Below are 26,321 nucleotides of genomic sequence, written 5' to 3' on the forward strand. Positions count from 1 at the left end.
ACCGACCAAAGTATTGCTCCAAAACAAATTTAAGAAAAAAGTTAAACACCGACCTAAGTAATTTGTAGTAAACTAGTAACGTGGTTAATATAATAAGTAAATATAAAAAATTAAAAAGTAAGAATATGTGAATCACGTGTGAGAAAGTTTTTGTAATTATAATAGTGGGATATTTTTATGTTGAATTATTAAACTATTAAGGCGGAGACAGAAAAAAATTATTGGTTGTGATTAGTATTTTATTTAACTACAGTAAAGACAATTTGCTAAACTTTTATTTTAGATATCAAAAGCAGATAAAAAACAATTATTCTGCCAGTTAAGCAGTTTTAATAAATGACATTAGAATTAATTAATATGGTCCATTTAAAATAATTGAACCCCAACTACCACCCTCTTTCCACATGCCTTGCCTAGTCGCACTAATTATTGTCCCAAAATGAACAAACATTTGTTATAAAAAGTGTGTGAGAGAGATTATTTAGACATGTTAACAACAAAAATTTTATTTTTGTTGGAGCAAGAAACATCATCTCAACTAACAACAAAACAAAACAAAACAAAATCAAATTCTATAATAAATTCAGCAATTTGTCTTGCCTCTAAAGTAGTCATTAAGCAGTTTAGGAAGCAGCAGGCATAGCCTCTTTTTCTTCAGCAGTGAAAGGTATCGGTTTCCTTGGGGCAGGCAATCGGCCGATGCTATCTACTTTCTCTTTCAATTTCGGAGGTGGCCTTGCTGCTTTTGGAAGTAGCCTGCCCTTCTTTTCGAACCACTCTGGTTTCAGCAGCGCCGCAGCCCCAGTTTGTTGTAATACACACGTCTCACCGTCCCCCAGCAGCCTCTACTGCTGCTTTGCCTACTGTCACCCTTGAAACCTGTGTGGCTCGAGGTTATTGAAATTGCAAAAAATGGATGCCAAACATATTTTGAGAATGCGAAAAATGTTAAGGAAAGGTTACCTCTAGATGGATGGGCCATTCAATGTGTTCAGCTCCGCGTCCCATTAGTCTAACACCGTCTTCTATTTGCTTGCCTATAGCTCCACAGTCCTTTAGTTGGGAAAAACATAGTGCAAGTTTTCAGATAAGGCTTGAGAGAGATGAGAGTATCATAGAAGCTAATATACACACTACACACCTTGAGAGTTTTCATCGTTATCAATTCTGAAGAATCAATTTTCCCAGCATTTATCAGCTTTGCGATTTTCCTAAACCAACAGGCTGCAGGTGACCAACAGTTATAATGTATGCCAAACACAAGAGAGTAAGAGAAAGAGACATGACTAATATGCAAAAAACAGACGGAGAGGAGGAAAATGCTTTAGGCCCTGTCCTAATTGGAATCCCTATCGAGATGAATCAGCAGTGGCTTTACTCAAATCCAGTCACACAAAAATGTAAGAGATCCCACTGATTTTCTACTTTTATCAAGTAATAAAACTCTCAGAATGTATTTCTCACTCACGATCATTTTCAGGACCAAATAACATCAGCAAATTAAAACGTAAAAGTTACCACCTCTGGTCTGTACAACACCTCAAAGCTTCATTTTGCCTTGTCACAATATATTTGTAGTTCTTTAATGATACAAAGAAAAAATAGTGTTAAGACTTAAGAGTTAAGAAGCACTTGTGTAATATCAAATCCAAAATGGTGTATGTCGAGAAGTCCAATCCATCCGGGCATTTACTTTTGAAGATCGACCCAGATAGATAAAAATAGTACTACTATGAGCTATAATCCCTTCTTGTTTACTTAGATGGATTGAAAATTCAAATTTTGGATATCCCAAGGTGCTTGATAACTTCTATCATTGAGCTAAGTTTACCTTGTACACAAACATTACACTTGTAGTCCTTTAGTGATACGAAGAAATACAGGGTTTAGAAACATCGTGTAGTATCAAATCTAAAATGGTACTACTTCGAGAGCCAAACCAATCAGGAGCACTTACTTTTAAAGATTGACCTAGATAGATAAAAATAGTACTCGCTTATAATCCCATGTTTACTTAGATCGATTTGGGATATCCCAATGCACTTCAATCTTGATAACTCCTATCATTGAGCTAATTCGGCTTGATTCACAACTTCACTGTATGTTCAATAATCTCCATGAGCTCTATAGATCATTTGATTCATCTTTAAACTCTTTCTATGTAATGATATTTATAAGCTAAATCAATCGGTGGAAAACCTATTCAAACACTAGAATTAACACCACATAATCGCTACAAGTAAAACTCTGGGTTTTTTCCCAAATGAGCAATTGCAGTAAAATTGAAGCTCAAAAAGATGAATTTAACCAAACCCCCTAACCTAACATAACATCAGCAATCGAATTCAAATGAGGGTGAATAAAAGGGATACCAAAAATGTGAGAGTGAAGGGATTCTTAAAGCCTCTTTTGGGAAGGCGGCGGCGGGCGGCGTCTGTCCGCCTTCAAATCCGAATTTATAGGTCCCAGGCCTTCTGGCCCTTGTGCCCCCGCCCGCCTCTTTTTCCCCCTTTCCCGACCCGATACCACGCCCCTTCCTCGTCTTCTGCTGGCGCGACCCCGGATTATCCCCCAGATCGTTCAGCGCCAAAAAGGGTGCTGTAACCCCCGCTCGCTGAATTGCAGCGGTGATTGGGAAACAAAACCGCATACGGCGTGCATAGTGTAGCTGAGGAGGAAACCTTGGTGTTGGTGTAGGGTTTGGGCGCCCGAACCGGGCAGCTCGGATCAAGCTGGGGGGAAAACTGAAGTGAATCTTCTTCTCAGCATTTTTTCAACATAACAATGGCGAGGAGAAATCTGGTGATGAAGAAAGCGGCGGTTCTGTTCCGAATTTGGGGTTTTTTTCCCATTTTAATTTGAAGAGTTGGTATTTTTTTTTACTACTAAATTTTTAAATTTTTTTTTTAAATTTAATTGGGGGATAATTCTAATTAGATGATCTTAATAAATGGAGTAAATTTTCCGACTACTTGAGTCTCTCCTCTAAAAGAGCGGGTTTTCCCCGATTTTGACGAAAATTAGTTTCTGGGACATATCATTTTGTAATGTTTTCTATGCTTATGAGACTTGTATCCACGCTAGTCAAAATCTGATCAACACGAGTTGATGCCTTGCATCAATTCGTATTCTTGTGTTCTTCAAACGAGAAAAAAGACGAAGTCACAATATGATGCAAAAAAAAGGGATCTTTTTTTCTTGCGGGGTTTTTTGTTTCTTCATCTTTACATGACAGTTCATTTTTCCTGGTAAATAATATCTCATCTCGTGTTTTTTTTTGGGTCCCGGGTGCATATTGATGATGCCGTCTTTGTCAGGTCCAAAAACAAAAGAAATGCACACAGCAAAGGCCTAAACTACCTCAAACCTCAAATTGGGCATGATTGTGCAATGTTTTGTTTGTGTATGAACATGAGTATACACACCTATACAATAGAGCTCGTCCTGTTGCAGCTATCCTAGTGTACAGAAAAAGAGTGAGAAGACCCAGATGTGTGACTCAAACTGTATGGGAGGGCCTATACCCAATTCACCCTGATATCATAAATCTTAAAAAGTTTGGGGGAACTGAGCCTGTTGTTGCATCCTTTTTCGTCTCTGCCCCCCTTGCAACCAGCTACAAGGACCTGTAAACAGGATCAGGAATGGCAACTGATAGCACAATCCAAGGCCAAGGTAGCGTTTGTTGAACCCTTTGCTTGGCGTTAGTGGAATTGCTTTATCCTTACCCAATCGAGGATGAAGATGAAGCTGAAAAAAAATCATAAAATTCATCAGTTAGCTAAAATGAGTGTATGCCTCACTGGAATATTACCAAATGCATATTTCAAAGGTATCTGAGCAGTCATCTGAGAGAAAAAATAGCATGAACATTCAGATGTATACAAATCACATTCACTGGTTCTACATAGAAACAAAAAATGCAATGACAGAGTGACTCTTTCATATGCCGCCAAGAAAAGAGGTGTACGAGCTATGCAACTTTTTAACACGACAATTTATGCAACATGAGATGCTGTGAGAGTTTTGCATCACATAAATACAATTAGAAGATGAAAGGAAAGATTATACTCTCTCACCTTTTTCCCGAGCAAACATTCTTTACAAAAAAATGTGGCATTGAACTCTTTCTCCTAACATGAATATACTTGCCATCGGACCGTGTGAAATCAGATGGACAAAGTTCCCATTCATCAAATACATAATTTGGTCTAACGGCATCCTCCTCATAGAGTCCACAACGTTTGCATTTCGTATCAGGAAGTTCTGTTAGGGGCTGGACAAACAAGAGGTAATTCAGAATCACCTCTAAGGTTTCAAGGTGTAAATTATCTAACTGACAGGAATAACCAATAATCAGACAACAACGGGCGTAACAAGTAAGCATGTTAAGGATAACAAGAATCGCGGCAACCTTTTAACTACACAAACTTTCAAAATTTTGTGAGTACAGGCAACATAGAAAAATAGAACAAGTGGGACACAGTTATTGTGATTTGTGAATTTAAAAGGGAATTTTTGAAAGAATATCGTAGTACTGATATCTTCTTCAACAACAAAACATAGAAAAAATATACGAGCACAAATTTATTTATGCTTCAATATTCACAAACTGAAAATCACAAGAGTCATACAGAAACAACTAAGAAGTTTAAGAATATGTTAAAGTCACTGAAAATCATCAGGAAATTACCTGCCACGATTCTTCACCCCTGAAGGAATACAATACATGCTTGTTTTTAACACTGGTAGAATTATTCTCTCTCCCTTTACATTGAAGATACTTTGGGTTTAGTCGGGAAACCATTCATGAGTTTTGAAGATCTCGATGGAATCAAGTGTGACAACTGCTGCTGATATCAATGCTGGAGGCAGGAGAGATAAACCACAAAATTTAAAAAATACCATCCAATTCAGCAGCAAAAACTCAAATGCATTAACAACATCACTACCGATAAATCAGTTAAGTAAAACGAAAGAAAACTTCTCATCAATTTCAAAATCCCCACCAAATCATTCTCTCTCAAAGTAAAGCTTACACAATAATTGCCTTTTTTCACTTTGAACTGCAAATATTAAATTATGCTTAACAACAAAGAGGTCCCCAAAACATATTCACTTGTTTTCTATTCCAATTAAGGTTTTAGCTCGTCGAAAAAACCCCAACTCAACTTTAAAAATTCTCCACAAATCCATTTCTGTCATCAATAATGTCAGTTCAACTTTGTGAAGGCGCCAATATCAACATAACGAAGATATCTAATCATACAACAATCGATAATCCCCAAACCGAATTCTCATACGATCACAAAACATATTCAATCATCAAAATTACAAACTCAATCAAACGAAGATCTTCACAAGGAAACCGATTTTTACCTGGGGAATAGATGATTAGAATCGTGCTTGCATAAATCAACAAAGGGAACCCTCGATGTAAATCGACGGCGATTCATCGAGCCGCCAATCCTCGCCGCCTCGGTATTCAAATCAATAGATGTATCGAAAATAACAATCGCCGGAGTATTGCTCGATCGAATTTAGGGCTTGAGCAGAACTTTTCTTTATTATTATTTTCTTTTTCTTTTGAAGAAAAAACCTTGGCGTGTGAAGGAGATGACTGAACGGGAAAAAAACGAGCTCGCGCCTTAAACGGTGACGGCTATTGATGTTGTACGCTGTGCATACGAGGTTGTACATGGCTAGGTTCGGTTGGAGGCGGTTATTATTTTACTAGAATTTTCGAGAATATTGTGCAAGAAAATTTAATCGCATTCTTCATCAAATAAAATAATATTGCATTATTGAATTAGAGTAGTTTGTACTTTTGTACTTTGCATTTTATGAAAAAATTAATAACAGTTTATTTAGATATTACTTTCATTGTCTAGTCTATTTATAGCTAACATAATTTACACAATTTAAAAAAAAAAAATGAACATAAATAATATTTTAGTATATTTATAAAATAAAGTACAGAAACAATTTCAAAACATACATGTCACCAAGCACTACGAAATTAAACACATATATCATTCCTTGTTTTTAAACACCACTCGTAGCATCGGAGTACTAACAAGTTGAATAATTATATAACTAAAATAATATCATCAAGTGTAAATCAAATTATATTATTGAAAAATCCTCACGAGCTCGGTTACTATAATTATTTGAGAGTGAATGATATTGAGGACTACAACGATATTTGCTCGGATAATCTACGAGAAATCGGTGAGGAAATAAGTTAAAGATTCCGATATTATTTAACATTTCTAGAGTCCCATTTATGTAAAATGAATATAATTAAAATTAAAAATGAGGGATAAAGTCCAAAACAATATTAACAGTACGAAATTAAAAAGAAACCGATGGTATTGGACCGACATCGATCAAAGGCCCAATTATTAAAGGGCCAAATAGTCTTCGTCTCCATAGATGCTTCCCCGTGAATTTTATACTAAACTAGTATCTACTCTGTGCGATGCATTCAATTAATTTACATAAACTAATTTAATATATCACTTTATCATCACTTTAATTGAAAACTAAAAAAACTAAACTTGCGAAACTCATATATATAGTTGCATATGTATTTGTTCTAAAATTTTCATCCTATTTTTTACTTCTAAATTCTCTACTTTTTCTTATATATTCTATTTATTCCTAAATATTTCTATTATAAATTATCTTCAAATTTTAATTACAAAATTTAGGCTTTATTTATTTGAACACATTTTGTGCAGTGAAAATACTAAAATAAGAAGACGATTTAGTTGATAAAACATTTTTTATCAATTCAATAAATAGGGAATCTTTATTGATCATTTTTCCAAAAAATAAATAAAAGTTGTGGATTAATTTCATATACAATTATATTTCGCAAGTTATTTAATATTCTATCAATTTTTTTTATTATTAAATAGATGTATAAATATAGCAATAATTAAATATAAAAATAAAATTATAATATAGTAAAATTAATCACATCTAATAACTATAATCTCAATCTAGAGTAATATAAGAAAGGGAGGATCAATGTAACTCATTCATTTAATCTCTAACTACAACTAATTTAAGGCCCATAAGATTTTAGAAAATGTGTGATCTACAATTTCCATTGTAATTTTCATTTTTATTAATTAAATCGAAAAAGAAAAAAATTTAAAAAAAAAAAAAAAAAAAAAAAAAAAATAAACTCCAAATTAGGTTTTTGAATAAAATGTCAATAAAAAGTGTTGAAAATATCAACAAATCTTTAGAATGTCAACATCTTTAAGAATGTTAACTTGCTTATATGGCTTTTAACATATATTATATTGACATATTTTATATAGATGTGCATTTACAACTTAAAAAAATTAAAAAATTCGATTTTTTTTTCAAATTTTGACGTCAGAACATATGTATATAAGATATCGTTGGAATCCGTATGAAATTATCTTTAATTTGATATATGTTATATAATTTAGAGTTTTTGGGGTTTCTTTTAAAGGTTAGTTATAACTAAATATGTAGTTAATTGACATTAATACCCCATTGATATTTTTTAATTAATCCTAATGGCCTTATTGCGTTTTTCGTTGATCGATTGAATTTAGGGGTTAATAATCTAAGCCCCTTAATTGAATATCTAATAGCTATTATTTAGTTGGTTTAAAAATTAAGATGATAGCGAAAATAACACTCCTCCTATAAGTAAAAATGTTAAAACATGCAATTAGTATAATATTTAAAATTATATTAAAGCAACAAAAGAACAATCTTATTTAAACAAAGCATAATAAATTATGTCTAACACCAACAATATGAAATTATTAATATACAATTTATAATATTCAAAATAATGGAAGCCTTTGTCATAGAAAAATATAATAAATATAATCTACCTTCATATTATAATCTACCTTTATATTTTAATCAGTTTCAAAGATCTAATATATTAAATTAAACAATAAATTCATTACATTAATCCAATTCATCACATAAATCCATAAGAATTTGTTATATCATATATGTCTTTTAAAAAAATAATCATTTAAACTCTTCACCTATATAATTGGTCAACTAATTAAAAGATGCATTACTAACAAACAATTTATTAGGTATAGTAACTCATTCATATTAAAACATTACCTTCGACTTCTCTTTCGATCCAATACCCATCTACCTTATCATTTTAACATCTTTTATCGCCTCCATCTAGCTACGGTGCCCTTCTTCATCACCGTTATCATCTCATGCACTTTTTCGTCTTGCACCGGTGCAATCTATTCCATAAGCTAATTTTTTGCCATCTACATGTAATAATTTAAAACAAAATCAACTACATACCCTATATTACAACTTTTTACCATTTCGTTTACTTAGGTCTCTTTTTGCATAAAATCTGGGAATACAGTTTGAGATGAATATGAATGCATTAACTACAAAATATTATAGATGACCGTTCTATGATACTATATTCTATATTTGTAAAAAATTATTATAGTTAAGATAAAAAAGATAAATAAAACAAAACTAACATAAAATAAAACAAACTAGCATTATAAAAAAACCTTAAATATGGACTAATATCACTTAAACATAACGTAATCCTCAGCCTTATTTTACTCCTCACTCTCCAAATTGATGATTATACATATAAAGAAAACAATGTGATATTTATACTTTCGTCTTCTTTGCTTTCGTTTGCCATTTTGTTGACTTTGAATATTCTCTTTACATGAAATATGTGAATGCGACGAAGTTCGAGATGAATATGCAATTCATTAACTTCAAAGATTATAGATAGTTAGTTTCTATGATTTATTAGTCGGAAAAAAAAAATAATTTACAATGATAATATAAATTTTATGCTTGAAAGTTGAAAAATTCATAATTATGTAAAAACGTTCACAATGATCAAATAAAATTAAATGTTATTAATGAATATGTAGTGTCATCAATCAATTATAATATTAAATATACATAAATATCATTATGAATAGTATAACAACTTTTCATTTACTATAATAATTATGAGCATAACTTATATATATTTCAATATAAGACCAAAACTCATCTTTTCTATATGTTTCATATTAATTATGACATATTTTATAAATATTAAAATTTATATTCATAATTTACAAACATTTCAATATAAAGTCAAAACTCATCTATAAATAGATGTAAAGGGTCCAAATATAATTCCCCAAACGTTAGGGGTCCCACTATAATTTGCGCTTTCTAAAACGACGGCGCATCAGCTGTAAACACATTCCCCAATTCTAGAATCTAGCAAAACCTCAGTACTCACTGCTTCATCAAATTCACCATTTCTCTTACTGCGAAGATCTCGAAATCAGCAATAGCTATGAATCAACTGAGTCGAGTTTCGATGAAATGGAGCCGCCTAGTTGGCGGTATCCGGCATCCTTCCGCCGCCGCCGTCGCGCCGAGGCGTTTCTCCACTGAAGCATCTGAGCCGAGCCGAGCCGACTCCGGGGATCAGTTTTTTCGAACTCCATCAGCTGGTTCTCTTTTACCTTTTCTCGAATTTCAGCTTTTATTTGAATGTCATTATCCTAGATTATTTTCCTACAGTTAGGAGCTAGGGTTTAGGGTTTTGGGATTAATTGCGTTTATTGTTGATTTTTGGATACTGTTTTAGGATTTTTTCTGTTGAAAACGATTCAGTTAATTTAAATTATTCCATGTTAAAATTATTCGCAATGCTTGAAACTGATCGCTGAGAAAAACGATTCTGTAATATTTTGACTTCTATGATAAGCAGATATTAGCATTTAACTGGTACTTTGACTGGGAAAGAGAAACTATCGTCTGTGAAAATGAAATCTGGTTTCTTGAAAGTAGTTCGTCGTTTTTGGTAATATTTGCTTACCGTTGATCTTAAGATTGATTGTCTGATCCTGGACACGTATGGTGGCTCAATGTTGATCAGTTATTTTTTCTCTATCCATTTTAGGTGTAGTTTATGGGAGACTTCTCGATATCACAAAGCATACATCCAAGGCTGATGTAATCAATCTACTGGATGGCAGTAATTTGAGTCCGGAGAAGATCAAAGTTGAGTACAATCAAGGATTTCTTCCTTTGTCAATGTAAGGCTCTCCGCATAATTCATTGTCTCGAGCTTGTGAAAAGGACAAAAGTAGTGATTAGATCAATATCTATGCTTTATTCCTTCTTTGACCATAGATGGTTAAGTATTTTGACGTTGGTTTTATCATTCAAATGATGAAACTCAACTATGCCGTGAATAATCTATTGAGTTTTTTGTGATCTTCTGAATGTTTTTTTCTCATTTGTTACAATAGTCGTCATTCAGTCCCCAACCCCACCAGCCATCCACCCACACACACAAATAAATGGAAGAAAATAAATGAATAAATGTAGACGGATAAGAAAGATTTCAAGCTGTGGTTGCTGATGCAGTGAATGACTGAATGACCATCATTTATTAAACAGGATTGATTAGTTACATTGTCTCTTGACTGTTTCACCGAGAACTTGTTTACCATTTGTCTAAATTTTGTAGGTTGGTTGAATTCCCCTCTGCATCATCTTATGATGCTGCCTTGAGGTCAATTGGTAGGAAGGGCCGCATCTATAATATCAGAAGGGTACTTTCTTCTTTGCTTCTGTAATTTTCATACGATTTTTCGTTTTTCTCTAAATTTTTTCATTCATTCTTTGCCTGATTGCAGGCTGATAAATCTGATTGGGATGCTGGCGCACCTTATGATGGAAAAGCTGTGAGTACTTAGTCGTGATTTCGCACGTACTATCTCATTGGCTGTAATGTTATGCTTCGAAAAGTTTGATTATTCATTGAATTTCATCTGTTTATATCAGATCATACTACTTGGGCTCCCCGAAATGCAAATTTTGATGATGTTGAGCGTTTCCTTTCTGGTTGCCAGTACAATTCGCTACAATTCAGATATCTGTCAGGTTAAATGATATCCTCATACTCACAATTAGCATATGAAGGGGATAGTGTTTTGTACATCACTGAAATGTAGTTCATATTTGGTAACGATGCAGATTTACAAACGAAGGCCCCATCAGAATGGCACTTGTTCATTTCCCATCCCAAGCTCTGGCTATGCACGCTTATATCACCAAGAACAGAGGCTTCTGTCTCAATAACCAAATCACGGTGCAAGTTCTCCATTAGCTCTTTCTTTCTTGGCAATGGATTCAGTTTTGTAGTTTTGTTCTGATGCACAAGGAAGTGTGCTCGACTCGGGTAAGTTATTTCTGCCATTTATGAAACTGTTATGCTATCTTGTTCAGGAATACAATGTGTTTCTTGTTTGAGCATAATGTTAGTAGAGATTCTTGGAAACTACTAATCTTCTTCGAACCATAAATATTCTTGCCAGCAAATGAACAAAAGTAGTATATAGTTTTCCATAATCTCTACTGTGATGTTTCCATAATCTTTTTGTATTGGATTTAGCTGCAATATTCATATAATGTTGCCAATATTTTGTGGGTTGATGCTGGCTTGCCAGCACGTCTCATTCAATGTTTAGTCAATAATTCTTTGGTGATGGGCGATTAAAAAAATAAAATGCACTTTAGACTTGTTTCATGCAATGTTTTATCTCGATTTGTAGATCGTGGGAAAGTAGTGTAGGATTTGTATAGTATATTAAGTACATTTTTTGTAGGGTGGTGTTTGATTTGATGGATTATATACGATTGAGTTTTACAGACGTTGTTCGGAATATGGCTTATACGTTATCTCTATTTCGAGATGATGCAGCGTGTAGTCTTGGCTTACAAGTCTTAATTCAATATCGGTTAATTTTGGCAAACTGAAGTATTAATTTGTTAACAAATAAAAGCTTCTGATTTTTACAATAAGATTGAGATATAAATTTTCGGTCTGCATTTTGATAATCTTAATCCAATTTTCAAATCAACGACTAATTTTTTTCCCCAGAATTCACGAACAAAACAAATGGAAAAAGAATATTGAATTAACAAGTTTCATTATTTTTTTGCCTTTTAACCATTAAAATTGGAACAATAACGTCAGGCAACTGAAAGCAAACGCTTCATTTGATTTAAGACAAAAAGTTGTAACCGAGATAATTTAGTAATAACAATCTAAACTCAGAGTATGCAATTTTGTGTGTGTGCCAATGTGTGTAAAGGTTAGAAAAGATTAATCCAATGCTTGTTTCTTTACTTTTTCTTGGAAATGGCAAAGTGTTAGTGGTCAAATTGCATATTTACAAGATTGGATTATCAAAGATTTTGCAGTAAAAATAGCAAATTCACTGTTCTTGATCCTCCAAATAAAAAAGTATATCCAAAATCTCTAATAATTGGTGATGCAAAGTCACACTGTTATGATATTCAATTCAATAATATTCTCAATATGTCAAAGGGATTTCTGTATGTGCCATGTTCACTTCATTGGATGTCCTAAATCCATGATTCATGTTGCATTTTTCTTGTCTGATTTTCCAAGTGTCTGAAAAAGTTTTCACATTCCTCCATGTTCATTCTTCCCCCTCTCTCCTCTCCCTCTTCTTGAACACACAGGTTCTTGATTACAGAACACCATGGAAAATTCAAGAGCAAACACTAGAGACGATTGGACTCCTTTCCATGAGTAAACTTTGTGTAGCAATGAGCTCCCACTAAGGATTTTTCGACCCACGACGAAAAAGTATTCTAAAGGTTTTTAGCATGATTTTAGTCTTGTTCTCTTAAAAATGGTTGTTTTTTGACATGTGTTTTATTAGGCAGTCTTTATGTTGTGTTGTGTTCACATTAGGCTCTGTCTGAAAGGAGAGCAGAGGAAAAGCATCATCATGTTCTTGTGATGAGATCAAACAACAAGTGATTGCAAATAAAATAGCAACAAAACTAAATGTTGTGTTTGATAAGGTTTGATTTTTTTGGTGCAATCACATGGCAATGTAGTTTTGAACTAAAGGTTGATTCTAGGGGAAAAATACTCGATAAGTCATTATTGCATCGAAAATATCTTATATCAAAATTTTGATAAGTTTTGCGAAATGTTAGTGCATACAATTTGTTCAGTTAGGCTATCTGAAATTGGTCACAAAAAATTTAGTATACATAAAGTTTGATAACGAACAATTGATTACCATATTAGTATTTTCGTAAAGTATATAGTATGACAATTTTGGTAGTGTTATAACGATGCCCCAACCCTATGTTTTGGACTGATGTGATGTTTTAGACAATTTTTTTTTGTGGTTTGTTTTGGTGTTTGTTCTGAATTCGAACGGGAGAGGTTTATGATGACATCATTGCTCCGCCATTGCTGAAGTTCTCGAGCTACTGGACCATCTTTGCTAACGGCCAGACGGACGGGCAAGACCTACACCATGGGAAGGCAAGGCAATAAGTTTGTTTTATATCTGAAAAAGATGTATTTTAATCATAAAAAGAATGCTGTATCTTGTGTTTAGAATTGGTTTCTGTTGTAGAATGGCAGTTTCAGTATGGTAATCCCAAGGCCTGCAGAAGATTTGACGTGTTGGAGAGGGAAGGGGCTAAGCATGAAGGCGGCTTCTTGACTTTCGGGAGAAAGGAGTCTCTTGGCACCCGACGAGGCAAGAAGGCCGTTAGTACTAATGGAGGATGGGAAGGGTGCTGTCTTCGTCGGGGCTGGAGGAAGGTGTGGTAGTGTGGATGAGTGTGATTTTGGAAAAAGGCTCTCTAGGAAGCCACGGCTGAGGCCGCTGAACAAGCAAAGCAACCGGTCCCACTCGATTTCACCATCACGGTCCAGATCAAGGAGCCTGACACTAGCACCACTGATCATGGATCGGAGATGATCCAGTGTGGCAGGTTGAACTCTGTGGACCTCGCTGGCTCGGAGAACATTGCTGCGCTTCTGGTGCACGAGAGGTCTTTGGGAACGAAATGCGCTGTATGTGGTTTATTGAAGATTCTTGAACTGTTTAACTTTGTTTGGTGATGCAGGTGAGAGCAAGGGAGGCTGGTGAGATCAACAAGAGTTGCTCACAGCTCGGCGGTTATCGCGTTGGCTGACAATTCTACACACGTTCCATATAGGTATCTGTTTCGTTGTTTCTGCTGCAGTTGTGTTGTTGAAGAGTTTTAGTAAGATTAGCCCTTTTGAATGTTAGGGATAGCAAGTTAACAAGGTTGTTGAGGGATTCTTGGGAGGAAAGACAAACGTGCATCATGCAACGATCTCACCATCCAGTTCTCTGTCAAGAAGAGACACTCAGCACTCTTGACTATGCGTTTCGTGCAAAATGTATCAAGAACAGACCTGAGGTTGTGGATTCTTGTTTTCGTCTTGCATCATTCTTCGATGAGAAATGAGACGAGCTCGATTTGATTATTAGGTGAACCAAAAGTTGATGAAATCTACGTGATCAAAGATCTCTACACTCAGATAGATAGTCTAACAAGGTAGATCTATCTCATGTAACCGTAAAATAGATTCACACGTTAGCTGAGTCGTTATGTTTTGATTCTCTCACTCAGAACTTCGTGTTTGAGCAATGAATGGTGGTTATGGTGATCAGGTGATCGACACAGTCAGACGCGTTGAGGAAGGTGGTAGCTCGTATTACTTTGTTTTACGCATTTTTTATTGAGACGTCGTGTTTTTTGTTGTGAGCAGCAACTGATGGAGCTGCAAGAACTGTATCTTTATCAGCAACAGCTAACAGTAGATTTGGGAAGATAAATTGCTGAGCACTGAGGTATGTATAATACAACTGCTGTTACTTGTTCTGTTTTCTAGCCCGAAATGAATGAAAACGGTGCATGTTCTGTTTTAATCCAGAGAACTGACAACGGCTCAACAATCTTTGCTTAATAGGAAGATCAATGTAAACAAGCAAAAGACATGTGTAGAGATAAAGAGACTGTAATATTCAATCTCATTTCTTCTGGTAAGAGGGTGTTTTTCACATTATTTCTTTGTGTCGAATGCAATCTCATTTTGCATATTGCTAATGATGTACAGGAAAAGAACTGACAAAGAAAGCACTTGAGCTTCGATCAGACTTAGAGGGTGCTGCATTGGACGTGTCTACCTTGTTCGCCAAAATTGGTCGCTGTTTCTTCTTCAGATATATCATCGTTTTCTAAAATTTATCTCAGATAAGTGACTAGTATTGATTTTCTTGTCGAACAGAACACAAGAACAACTTAGAAGAAACAAACAGGCAACATGTGTGGTTTCTATTCTCAGTTAGTTCAACAGCTTCAGGAGTTGGATGAAGGGGTTTCGGCCTCAGCAAAGAGCCAAGAACAGAACTGGAAGGAGTTCCAAGATGATACACAATTATTTCTAACTTCAAAAGCTAAGGTAGCTCATAAACTGTTTTGAGTAATGTCTATTCTTTGATTATTTCATGTGGGGTATGAATCTTGCACGGCATTTTCATCTGATGTAGGCGATAGACGAGCTATTCAAACAGATCGAAAATCTCAAAGAGCTAATGTGTCCGGTGTCAATAATTTGGATGGTTCAGCAGAGGAACTGTATCAGAAGTCTCAACTGGCTTTAAGTAGATTGAGCTCCGAGTTATCAGCTCACTCTTCGTGCATTATGGATGTGAGGATTGATGTTTGTACGCACCTTTTGGTTCCCCTTTGTTACTAAAACTAAACAGTAATCCCTTTGCAGCTTGTGACAAAAAGTCATCAGATGCTCATGCCATTAACAATGGTTTGAAAATTAACATGAACAATCTTGGATTGAGGTTAGATGCATTCATGAAGCAGCAGGAGGAGGTAAGAAAAAAACTTGTATCTTGTTTTAGCGACAAAATGGCACACGGCCATGTACAAGGCGCTTAGTAATATCGTAAATCAACCTTTTTCCATCAGACTCATGCACGAACCTACCATACATCCAAGTACATTTCCAGTAGCCTTGTTCATTTTTTCAAGACTTTGAAGATTTATATATCCAAATTGACACTCATTGAAGAGGATTGTCAAACTATGGCCAAACAGAAGCTGCACGCCTTCACGACAAAGTTTGAGGTAGTCTCGGAGCTTCTTTTATTTATTTGTTTTGGATGTGGAAATTTCCTAAAACTCACTAATTTGCTTACTTTCTTTGTTGTAGGAAATTTCTGTTGCTGAAGAGAAGCTTTTATTGGAAGAAATGGCCAAACTTTTGGCAAATTCGAGTTCTAGAAAGAAGAAAATGGTAAATGCTATTGCAATGAAACCTCATCTCCAAATTTGAATGGCCTATACATAATTATGTGCTTCTGTTCTTCAGATACAAGAAGCAGTAGGCACGTGCTAGAGAGCACCTCTAACAGAGGCGAAAAGCTAAATCTTGAAATATCGAACATGCAAAGTCTAACAGTAGATGCAGAGGGAAAGTGGAATAGTTTCATTGAGACAACAAAAAGCAACTATGTGGAAGATTCTGTTGCTTTGGAAGCCGGTAAATGCGCTCTTGAAGATGACCTTCAATGCTGGTAAAGCGATAAAATGACACACCTCTTCCGGCTTTGTTATTTTGAATATCCTTAGTAGTTTTAGTGCAACCTTTGATGCAGCTTGAGAGACTTGGCAGAGGTTTCACAACAACAGAGATTGTCTGAAGAATCCCTCTTGGATGCGATGAAGATGAATTTTGACTCGGAAGATTCTGTTATCAAGTAAGTAAGCTCTCTCATTTTCTGCCACATTTGATTTGAGGCCATTCCATCTAACCACAAAAATACTTCCATTTTGATTTGCAGGAATGAAACAGCAGCTATTGAGAAGATCCATGCTCGATTTTCATCAATTGCAGCGTCGTTTCTTGAAGAAACACAGGATGCTACGAAGAAGTTAATGTTATCTGCTGAGAGTAAGGGTCTTCACTTACCTATTTATATGTATTTGTCATAGCCTTTGATGTCACATTTTCTTGCGTAGATCCTCTCAGACTAGACCAGGAGGCATCGGAGAAGGCCGGGCTCCTAAGTGCACGTTGCCTCGTCTCCACGAAGCAAGCGAGCAGCATCCACTCTGAACAAGTAGCTGATGTTTCAAGAAGAGCAAGAAAATCCCTTGTTGATGACTACTTGGTAAGGAAATGTCTTCATCTTTTAGAATGATCAAATCCATGTAAGAAAAAAACACTGAATAATAATGTGTATATATGTGAGCAGGTGGATAGTTGGTCATGTCAAAGTCCGAGGAAGAGAAACGTGGTTGTGGCAAGTAGAGAAGAGATAGAGAGTTTGATGAGTTTGCAATCACCCAAAGCTCATAATGCAGTTGCATCCTAAATTGGATAAAAGCAGCCACACTTCTTCATCAAATGTTCATTCAAATGTATACCCAATTTTATATTTATAGCAAATTTGGTGTCACATACCCCAAATAAAAAAAAGATAAGTTCATGTTACTCAATTCTCTCAATATTCTTTCCTCTTTTTCATCATCATCATGAAATCCAACTTTTAACTTTAAATTTTGTTTATCTATTACATTAAGATAACAGATTCCGCAAACATACATCACATTATATTTGTTCGTTTGTCAAAAAGAATAATAATAGTCTAATATGGCTTTAAGGAAGGAATATCTTGTAGTATTATATATAGGCAGATATTAAAATAAAATATTTTTTTATTTTATTGTGAATTATTTCGATCAATATTAGATATTGAGGATCTATGACAGATGCTTCTGTAAGAATGCAGATCCGGGTTCTATCTAAAAAGGGCTGATAGTTTTTACTTTTTCAAGACAATGATTTTCACTAAAAATGCAATTATTTTACACGTTCATAATGATATTTTCGTGTTATCATAATAACATTATATTAAAATATGACACTTAGTTAGGAAACAAAAAAAGAGTAAATATGGCATTTACAAATGAAGAGAATACATTTTCAATTACCAAGTTTCAAAGTTTCAGGCTTTCAGCCCTTTAAAAAGAGATAATATTAACATTACCCAAACAAAGAGAAATACTCAAATGAAGATTCATGTTAATGATAACTCTGTGTACAATCAATATTTTGAACACGGACGGATAAAATTTTGCAATACTAGTACTCCGTCCGATCCTCGTTAATTAAAGTATTTTTTGGGCATAGAGTTTAAGAAGCGTGTGTTAAGTGGATGATGTATAGAGTAAGAGAGATGAAGAGAGAATAAAGCAAGAGATAATTACTTTTTGCCGAAAATAGAAATGACTCTATTAACATGGGTTGGCAAATGCTTGTTAGGTCGTTATCGGATCAATGCTAACGACCCAACCCTACAAGACAAACACGGACACGACTGCTATTAGAAAACCCCAAACCCGAACACGAACACGAACACGAACCCAACTGCTACTCTCGACCCGAACACGCACGGAACGCCTGCTACCCTCGACCCGAACACGACACAAACCCATCTACTACCCTCAGACCCGACACGACACGAACCCATTGGACCACGTTTATCGGTCTTGTTGGTAGGCCTCCATGTCACATTTACAATTTAAAAAAAAAAAGAATTCAAATAATAGTGTGTCTCTCTCATCAACCATGGTCGGATGGTTGGCAACCACGACGAATGGTCTCCCAAATGCATTTTATGAATTAGCCAATTAGATTGTCATTACGTGCTGCAATTTCATTGGTTGATATATTTTTTAAAACTTTATATATCTTTTATATATTGTATTAAAAATTAAAAAAATTATACCAAAATTTATAATTTTTCATCCTCTATAAATAGGACCACATTTCTATAGTTTTGCATAAAAAAAAATCTTATTTTTTCTCCTCCTATAATCCCCTTCTTTGGTATAATTTCTTATTTTTATTTTTTTTGTTGTTCATCATGGATGATGATGAGAATAACATATTCTCGTTTTAAAAAATTTCATTCAACCCAAAATTTGCCCTTTCCCCAAAACTTTTTAATCCTTCCCAAGATTATTTCTCTAGCTTTGATGATTTTCAAAATTCAGCCAATTTCAAACTAACATCAATGCTTCCGGCTACATGGTTGGGGGGCAAGAAGACATTGCCAATGTCGCGGTGTTTTGGGTTAAATCAATTTTTGGGCCCCGAACTAGTGTGAATCTCGGAAAAATATTCTTGATCTATATAAAAAAAAAGAATAGAAAACCCAACAATTGGCGAAAAAAGGGATTTGAAGTCATTGAGACAACGTCGGCTTCCCCAAAATGTCCCCAAAGTGGATTGGTGCTACAAGCATGCGCACGATGAACGGCGGCCATTTTTGAGGACAGAAAAAGCCCCAAACCCAAAAAATCTATGGTAAGAGTAAGTTTACTCACCATAAGGTGTTTGGGGCGTGATGCGACACGATCCCAAAGTGGGTTGGTTAAACCCCTGGCCCCAAATGACCCCAAACCGAAGAAAGTGTGGAAGCTAAAAAGGTCGGGGACTAGTGAGGGGGGAGGCCCTCAAATCAACTCCACACGTAGTGTTTCTTCAACATTACAACGTCTATTGGAAGAGATAAGCAAGACTAAGGTTAACGAAAAAGGAAAAAGTTGCAAACCATCTATATAATTCCAATGATTTCCCCGGGGCCTATTGAAATGAGAGTCAGTGAAAGGGAATTGATATTCAAGTTGGAAGATCAAGGCGCTAGTATTTGGAGGAACATAAACCCCTATCCTTACTCCGTGGCTTGGGGGATGAACCCCGAGAAGAAGAAACACGTCTAATAGAAATTGTTTGGGAAGTGATTTTTTATTTTTTTCTTTTGTTTTTAAATCTTCTTTCAAAATTTTTGTATTAACCTTTTTTATGGCATGTAATTTCCCGGTTTATTGATAAGCCTTAATAAAAGCATAATAGATGAAATTTTACGTGTGGGGGAACCCAATGACACCCCTTTTCACGAAATTTAAAAGTTTAACTAGATGACAAGTACTCTTCTAAGTGGTGGAGGAATACTGCCCCAATGTGATCGGGGAAAATCAAAGTTTGACTAGATGACAAATCACTCCCCTATCCAAGTGGTGGTGGAACCCAATGACTCCCTTGATCCAAAATCAAAGATTGGACAAATCACTCTCCACCATTGGTGGTGGAACCCAATGACTCCCATGTGATAAAAAAAACAAAGTTTAACTAGATTACAAGTCACTCTCTATCACAAGGGGTGGGGGAAACCCATGACATCTCTGTGATAGTGGTGGAATCTGCTCAACAAAAAACCCCATATATTTTATATTTAGAAAATTACAAAAATCCTCTAAAATTATTGAGGCAACTCCCCCAAAAAAATGTCATCAAGTTCAAATTTTTGAAGTTTCCCAATTTTCCTTGAAAGTAATGGGAAAAAAAAATTGTTAACAAAATCACAACTCGACAACTAATCGGGATATGAATTTGGGCCCAAAACCCTTTCTTCAAAACCCTAGAACCCAAACGGTTAGAGCTAGAAGAAGATACATTAAAAGGAATCGCTAGGGGGGTCATAATCTTTTTTTCGGTGTGTTTCGAAGTTTCAATCTTCCTCCACTTTTTTTTAGAACAAGGTATCGCTGAAAATCTTTGTTAAAAAATATAATGAACGCTCGTGAGGGCCTTTTTTTTTAAAAAAAGTGATCCCTGGTCGGCGGTATGTCTAAAAAAAATGTATAGCGGGATAAGGATGTTGGCCTTGGAGACGGGCTTCTGACGAATTTTAAGAATGGGCCAATCCCAAATCTCTCATAAAGTTGTTAAAGGGTGTAATTTCAAACCCCGGCGATGAGCCCTTGCGAAAGCCCCCCGAAAAGATTTGGAAAGACCATATATTTGAAAACCCGTGGTTTCAGTATGTTGGGTAGTATTATTTTTCATGCATTAGGGAAAGGAAAAATTGTCCCACTTATGGGAGACAATATCGGGGACGGGAAAAACGACAATCATCTTGGATTTGCATCCAAGATTTGTGGATCTGGCATGTTTTTTGGAACTCGGTTGAAAATATTAATGTGCTTGATCAATCTCCCGTTTTTGGATATTTTGGAAGATCAGGACCCCAAAGGGCAATTACATAGTAAATGGCCCTGAAAAAAAATGGGTATTATCACTAATGATATATATCCTCAAAGGCATTTTTTAAATCTATTCCGGTCACAACGATGAAGTTGTTTGCTCAACATTAAGTCGCGTGAAAAGATGTTGGCGAGCTTTGGTGTTTTGCAACTTGTTTTTCTCTTATCAAATGTCCATGTCTTATGTGAGATCTGAGATTATGGGGGAAAAAAATGATTGCTTCATAATCTTTCACAATATGCAGTGGAAGGCGAAAAAACACGTATTCGAACTATTGAGATCAAACAATTTATTAAGTGACTTGGACAAAATAGGTGAGAATGAAGATGGAGATGAGAAAATTTATTTCATATATTCTAAATTTGGGTTGCAAGTCTAGCTTCACATGAAAAATAGAGCCCAACTTTTAAACGGGGCTCCAAAACACAACTAAACGATTTGGTTGACATATATGGCTTGGAAATTCAATTGAATATCTAGTTTTTATCTTATGTATGAGCACCAAATTTTGTATTTTCAATTTCGTATTTCAATTATTGTAATTTATGTGTTTTTAAGTTTTCATATAATTTTGGGTTTGTCATTTATAGTGTTTTTTTTCTAAATTTTATTTTGCAAAAATAAATATTAATTATTATTATTATTAAAAAATAATATAAAAATAAATATATAATAGTGTGGTTGGGTGGTCTTGATAAACCATGAAAATGGCGTGGTTGGATTGGATGAATATTGATGATTTGGGAAAATGATGTGGAGGAGATGGGAAAAGAATTAAATATTAAACGTGGATGGTTGGGTTGGGGTTTGGGTGTTTTGGGGTAAACTGGGCTTAAACCCCGCCACTTTTCAATAGCCGATAACAACACGACTGATCCCGGGAAGAACGATAACAATGGTTTTTTTTAACAAAAATTACAAAACCTTGAAACGTCATTAAAGTTTATTAAAAAACCCAAAAACGATTTACAATCGATCGGAAAAAAAACATCAATAGATTCCAGCAAGAAATCCAAAAAAAATGCAACAAAAAAAATATCAATTTTTAAAAAATTAAAAATTAATAATATTATAATATTATTTTTAACGATTTTCGAATCTCACGAATTTGGGGTTTTTGGATCGAACCCGATGGATTGAACCCAAAAAAGCTTTATCAAAACCTTAATTTGTGTGGTTTTTGTGCGTTGTTGTCCAAAATTGGGGCCCTATTCTAACCAACTTCAATATTCGTGTATATTTTAGGATGATTGTAATTAATTTAAAATCGATTATTAGTTGAAGGTATAAAGATCTTTTTTGGCATGACAATGTCACAAAATATCTCCATAATATAATTCTATTCTCCCGAGTTTTTATAATTGTAGATCGTAATTCTTTGAGTATTTAAACAGTGGTTTAACTTTTTTAACGGTCTTAGTATTTGAGTTATAGCCTTATAATATTTGGAATTAGAATTGATCCCTTTATTTGTTGTTATGCAATAATTTATTTTATGAATATAAAAGAAAATGTAAAAAATTGGTTTTAGGTATCTTATTTGAGATTTTGAATTTAATATAACATGGTGGGGAGTGTAACATTTCTCTTAAAACTTTCACGATCTGTTAGAAGCTAAATTTTTAATAGGCATGGCCTAAAAGATAGAGATCATTCTTAAGGAAACTGCTCTTGGGTTCCCCCAACATTAAAGAGACCGTTGGGGCGGCTCAGGGGGTGTTAGGGACCTCCGGAGGATTACATTTACTATGCCTCCAAAAGAAGTCTTCCCAAAAAAATCTCATCCTTACAAAAAGCGGCTCTCTCTTCCCAGTTGCCCTTTAAAACCAAAAAATCAAATCCCAAAATGGCAAGTCTCACTCCATCTTGGATAAGAAGCATCAAGGCGCAACGGAAAACCCTTAAATTCCCCCTTTTAGGGAAGATTTTTTGGGGAAAAAAGGAAGTGGGCAACTTGTATCCCTTGTAGTTGATGATGAAGCACATGAGTTATTTGTTGTAGAGGATGGGTATTAGGCAAAATTAGTATTGCGGAAAAGTGTACAATCACCCAAACCCCCAAATCCCTTGTCCTTCACATGGGTTTGGTTTCTCAAAAGTTTCCCCAAAAACGGTTTTTTGGGGGATGTCTTGAATCTCTATTCACAATGGCTATTTAGCCCCGGGGTTCACCATTTTTTCAAGTTCAAAATAAAAAGTACATGCTCTTTTATGACATTTGGAGTTTCCATGGGGAAAAACTTAAGAATGCCTTTCATCCCCAAAAAATTTCATCTCGATTCGAAACATTAGATCTGTCAAGGTTGGCTTCTCACCCAAAAAGGGGTTGGGAAATTACTCAAGATCAAGGGAAACCATGTATACCCCCAAAGTTCAGGTAAATTTAAATTCATATATAACAAGAGTTGACAATTACTAATAAATTATTCTTTCTTTTTTTTTTATTGGATTTTAAGAAAATTTAAAATGTTTGAAAAAATTGGGAAATTGTATTTTAGTGTGATTCCACTCTCATTTCATTGCTTGGGGGATTTATAAAATGAATCAAATGAAGGTGGAAATCGGTTAATAAAAACATAAGTGCCGTCTTGGTGTTGAAAATCGAATGATGAGAATTCGGCAAGTGTTGCACTTAAGTTATCTAGACTGCCATATTACTTGAAGCCATGCTTTCTCTATATGGGTATGTACAAGAAAGGCGAGGTCATTCAGGCAATATATCTATGTGTGATGTGGATCGCAAAAGGCATGATCTTGCACCATAATCACCCAAATGAAGTGAAGTTGATGGACATAGCACAAGACTACTTAGTGAGTTGACTTCAGGTCAATTGTGGAAATGACGTGATGATCTTACTCGTGGATAGATGACTAGAACGTGTAAACTTCATGGCGCGATGAGAGAGATGTGCTTGTCACTGCAGAGATGGGGATTTTGGTTTGCAAAATTTAGATTACGAGGGTGGACCATTTAGTGGTTTTTTCCATGATAGATTGTCATGGTCAAAGCGTCATTTGATTATTTATTTGAAAAGTAAATTACAAGAAGAAAGCAAAGAGCTCGCAATCACTTTTTTTTTTTTTTGGGTCGCATGATTGTTCTCCACTCAACAATTAAATCCGGAAAATTCACAGCAAGAAGTAAGAAATCCAAACTTCTAGAATTCATCACATGAAAAGAGAAAATCACATGAAACCACAGAGAAATGCTAAAAAAATCGGCTCATTAGTAGTGGCCATCTAATCTAGATCCTTTCTTGTCTTCAATAATAGTGGTTAAAGGCGGTGAATGTGGAGTCATGGTTCATCACCCGTATCCTCAGGATTCCTAATCAATCCATCATTCCAGGCATGGGCCTCGTCCCCATCATTGTTGATAACTTGAATTTTTCTATTCTTGACCATGGACTTCTTTGTCCTTTCCCGAAATGATTTTTCGATACTATTCGAAGTTTGCCTAGTGGGGTTCCATATCAAATTTATGTTCCACCTTTCCTTCCATAGGAACATCCTTGAGTCGACTTGGAGATAATACCCATGGAAATTAAATCCTTGGACATGTTGAGAGAATAACTTTTCGGCCCGAGTTGTCTCCATTTCCATCTCCATAGTAAATTGGAGGGGTGTAGAGTCCTCCTCCGGCTGGAGGAGATCGGAGGAGTCCTTGGCAATGAGTCGATGGAGGTGGAGGCAGCGAGGACCAGGTCTCGGAGATGATCGGAGGAACTTCATCATCCACAACGATTTGTCGCTTTGTAGGTTTCAAAGTTCTCCATGGAATCCTCGAGTTTCTTACCTTTCTTCGTTGATTAACTCATCCAGAGTTCGCAATCACTTGTGGCCAAAATCTCACCAAAATTGTGCGATCTCTACTTTACATCAATGACATGGAGGAAGGCCACTCACTCGATTTCTGCATAGAATTGTTCATTTGAAGGAATTCAAAATGCTTAACACGCTATTTATAGGCGGATTTGTTTTCGAGGAGGAAAGTTGCCGAGAGAAGATAAGTAAACTAGTCCTCCTTCGGATTTTACGCTTGTGCGATTAATGTTTAACGAGATATGTCGTCCGTGAAAAATTTGGTGTACTTGCATACACTAGATCTATGGAATAGTGGGAACGTTCTAATACTAAATGGTGTTTTAGATAGAATGTTACGATTAAGCATTTGTTCCTTCCGGTATATTGTGCTAAGAATTTAGAGGGTTATAGAATGAGGTTGGAAGGTCTTGAACAATTGGAGACACTTGTTGGGTTCAATAGTCTAGTGCACCAATTGGACTCCCAAACCCAAATGACGAACCTCGACATTTTGAAGGCATAGTCCACGAATGCCAAAGTTTGTCGGATATCATTAATGCCTTTTATACAAGTGGGTGAGTGTAGATGTGGTGGACTTATAATCAAACAAGGCTACCATATTTCATCGAAGAAAGATTTGATGATTTTCAAGAAATTGTTCAAACTTCACAATTTGTATATTTTTGTTCCGATAGAAAATGTTCAGAGAGCTGGTAAAATATATACCTCTAATCGTATTTGCTTGATCTTGTCGGGAGTAAAATTGAGGAGGAATGGAGACACCTGGAAAAATTCCCATTTAGTACATATGTCGATGACGATGCATGCTTATTGGGAGAAGAAATAACATGTCATGCGTCTTCGTTTGCTCGTCTCGAGAAGCTTATAATAGAAGAATTATCAAACCTAAGAGAATGAAAAGTGGAGAAAGGAGCCATGCCCCTCGTTTCGAGATTGGTATTCATGACTGCCCTTTATTGGGTATGGTTCCGGATTGATTGATTCTCAATGCCTTAATGATCTGCAAATTAGTGGAATGCCCGAATTAGGAGAACAGTAAGTGAATGATGTGAGGATTTTCACAAAGTGCAGCATGTTCCGTCTATCGTGGTCGGTATCCCATTTAGTTATGAATTCAAAATAATGTACGAAACAACATCTATGGTTTAGTCCCTTATTCTTGGTCCTATCATTCTTTGATTTTGCAGAACTCCATTTCAAGTGAAGAAACATGAAGCTCATCTTTATAATTCGGTCATGTCTTTTCGATCGTTTGTTCATTGATAGTTTTCAACTATATGATCTTGAGATATTGATGATTGAGCAATACTTATTTGTATTTTGGATACTTGTTATTATGTGTCATTCCAAACTCAATTTGAAATTGAGTGATTATCTAAGTTATCGTTGTTGTTGTCTTTGAATACTTTTTTCTTATTTCTTCTACTTATAACTATGCAATACTTATTACTTTTACTTTAGGCTCTTGTTTCTTGGTTTA

At 35.3% G+C, this 26,321-nt stretch overlaps 3 protein-coding genes, 1 long non-coding RNA gene and 1 pseudogene across 4 annotated transcripts; 4 read left to right on the forward strand and 1 right to left on the reverse strand.

Moving 5' to 3' along the window:
- Positions 1-555: 555 nt before the first annotated feature.
- LOC125199403 lies at positions 556-4,807 on the reverse strand (annotated as a pseudogene).
- A 4,461-nt stretch (positions 4,808-9,268) lies between these two features.
- Positions 9,269-11,424, forward strand: LOC125199397. Its single transcript, XM_048097422.1, has 6 exons — positions 9,269-9,515; positions 9,968-10,103; positions 10,541-10,625; positions 10,710-10,757; positions 10,858-10,956; positions 11,050-11,424. Exons 1-6 carry the CDS (start codon positions 9,356-9,358, stop codon positions 11,152-11,154), a joined length of 633 nt encoding a protein of 210 aa, XP_047953379.1. The 5' UTR covers positions 9,269-9,355; the 3' UTR covers positions 11,155-11,424.
- A 3,430-nt stretch (positions 11,425-14,854) lies between these two features.
- On the forward strand, positions 14,855-15,214 carry LOC125199394. The gene is made up of 3 exons (XR_007172581.1): positions 14,855-14,927; positions 15,002-15,088; positions 15,173-15,214. It is a non-coding gene; the product is annotated as an uncharacterized LOC125199394 (long non-coding RNA).
- Positions 15,215-15,589: 375 nt separating this feature from the next.
- On the forward strand, positions 15,590-16,300 carry LOC125199405 (kinesin-like protein KIN-5A). Its single transcript, XM_048097425.1, has 5 exons — positions 15,590-15,611; positions 15,668-15,774; positions 15,871-16,029; positions 16,115-16,198; positions 16,274-16,300. The coding sequence occupies exons 1-5, from the start codon at positions 15,590-15,592 to the stop codon at positions 16,298-16,300; spliced, it is 399 nt and encodes a 132-aa protein (XP_047953382.1).
- On the forward strand, positions 16,299-17,450 carry LOC125199407 (kinesin-like protein KIN-5A). Its single transcript, XM_048097426.1, has 5 exons — positions 16,299-16,478; positions 16,560-16,661; positions 16,746-16,855; positions 16,924-17,075; positions 17,160-17,450. The coding sequence occupies exons 1-5, from the start codon at positions 16,348-16,350 to the stop codon at positions 17,277-17,279; spliced, it is 615 nt and encodes a 204-aa protein (XP_047953383.1). The 5' UTR covers positions 16,299-16,347; the 3' UTR covers positions 17,280-17,450.
- Positions 17,451-26,321: the final 8,871 nt, after the last annotated feature.

Source organism: Salvia hispanica, unplaced genomic scaffold, assembly GCF_023119035.1.
Source record: "Salvia hispanica cultivar TCC Black 2014 unplaced genomic scaffold, UniMelb_Shisp_WGS_1.0 HiC_scaffold_482, whole genome shotgun sequence".
Taxonomy (NCBI): domain Eukaryota; kingdom Viridiplantae; phylum Streptophyta; class Magnoliopsida; order Lamiales; family Lamiaceae; genus Salvia; species Salvia hispanica.

What these genes read in the sequence shown, in the direction of transcription:
- LOC125199405 (XM_048097425.1), top strand. Translation starts at nt 15,590, where the DNA reads ATGGATGTGAGGATTGATGTTT. An exon ending in GGATGTGAGGATTGATGTTT is followed by an intron (nt 15,612 to 15,667) that starts GTACGCACCTTT and finishes ATCCCTTTGCAG; the next exon opens with CTTGTGACAAAAAGTCATCA. An exon ending in TCATGAAGCAGCAGGAGGAG is followed by an intron (nt 15,775 to 15,870) that starts GTAAGAAAAAAA and finishes TTTTTCCATCAG; the next exon opens with ACTCATGCACGAACCTACCA.
- LOC125199397 (XM_048097422.1), top strand. Translation starts at nt 9,356, where the DNA reads ATGAATCAACTGAGTCGAGTTTCGATGAAATGGAGCCGCCTAGTTGGC. An exon ending in GGATTTCTTCCTTTGTCAAT is followed by an intron (nt 10,104 to 10,540) that starts GTAAGGCTCTCC and finishes TAAATTTTGTAG; the next exon opens with GTTGGTTGAATTCCCCTCTG. An exon ending in ACAATTCAGATATCTGTCAG is followed by an intron (nt 10,957 to 11,049) that starts GTTAAATGATAT and finishes GTAACGATGCAG; the next exon opens with ATTTACAAACGAAGGCCCCA.
- LOC125199407 (XM_048097426.1), top strand. Translation starts at nt 16,348, where the DNA reads ATGCAAAGTCTAACAGTAGATGCAGAGGGAAAGTGGAATAGTTTCATT. An exon ending in GAAGATGACCTTCAATGCTG is followed by an intron (nt 16,479 to 16,559) that starts GTAAAGCGATAA and finishes CCTTTGATGCAG; the next exon opens with CTTGAGAGACTTGGCAGAGG. An exon ending in TCGGAAGATTCTGTTATCAA is followed by an intron (nt 16,662 to 16,745) that starts GTAAGTAAGCTC and finishes TTTGATTTGCAG; the next exon opens with GAATGAAACAGCAGCTATTG.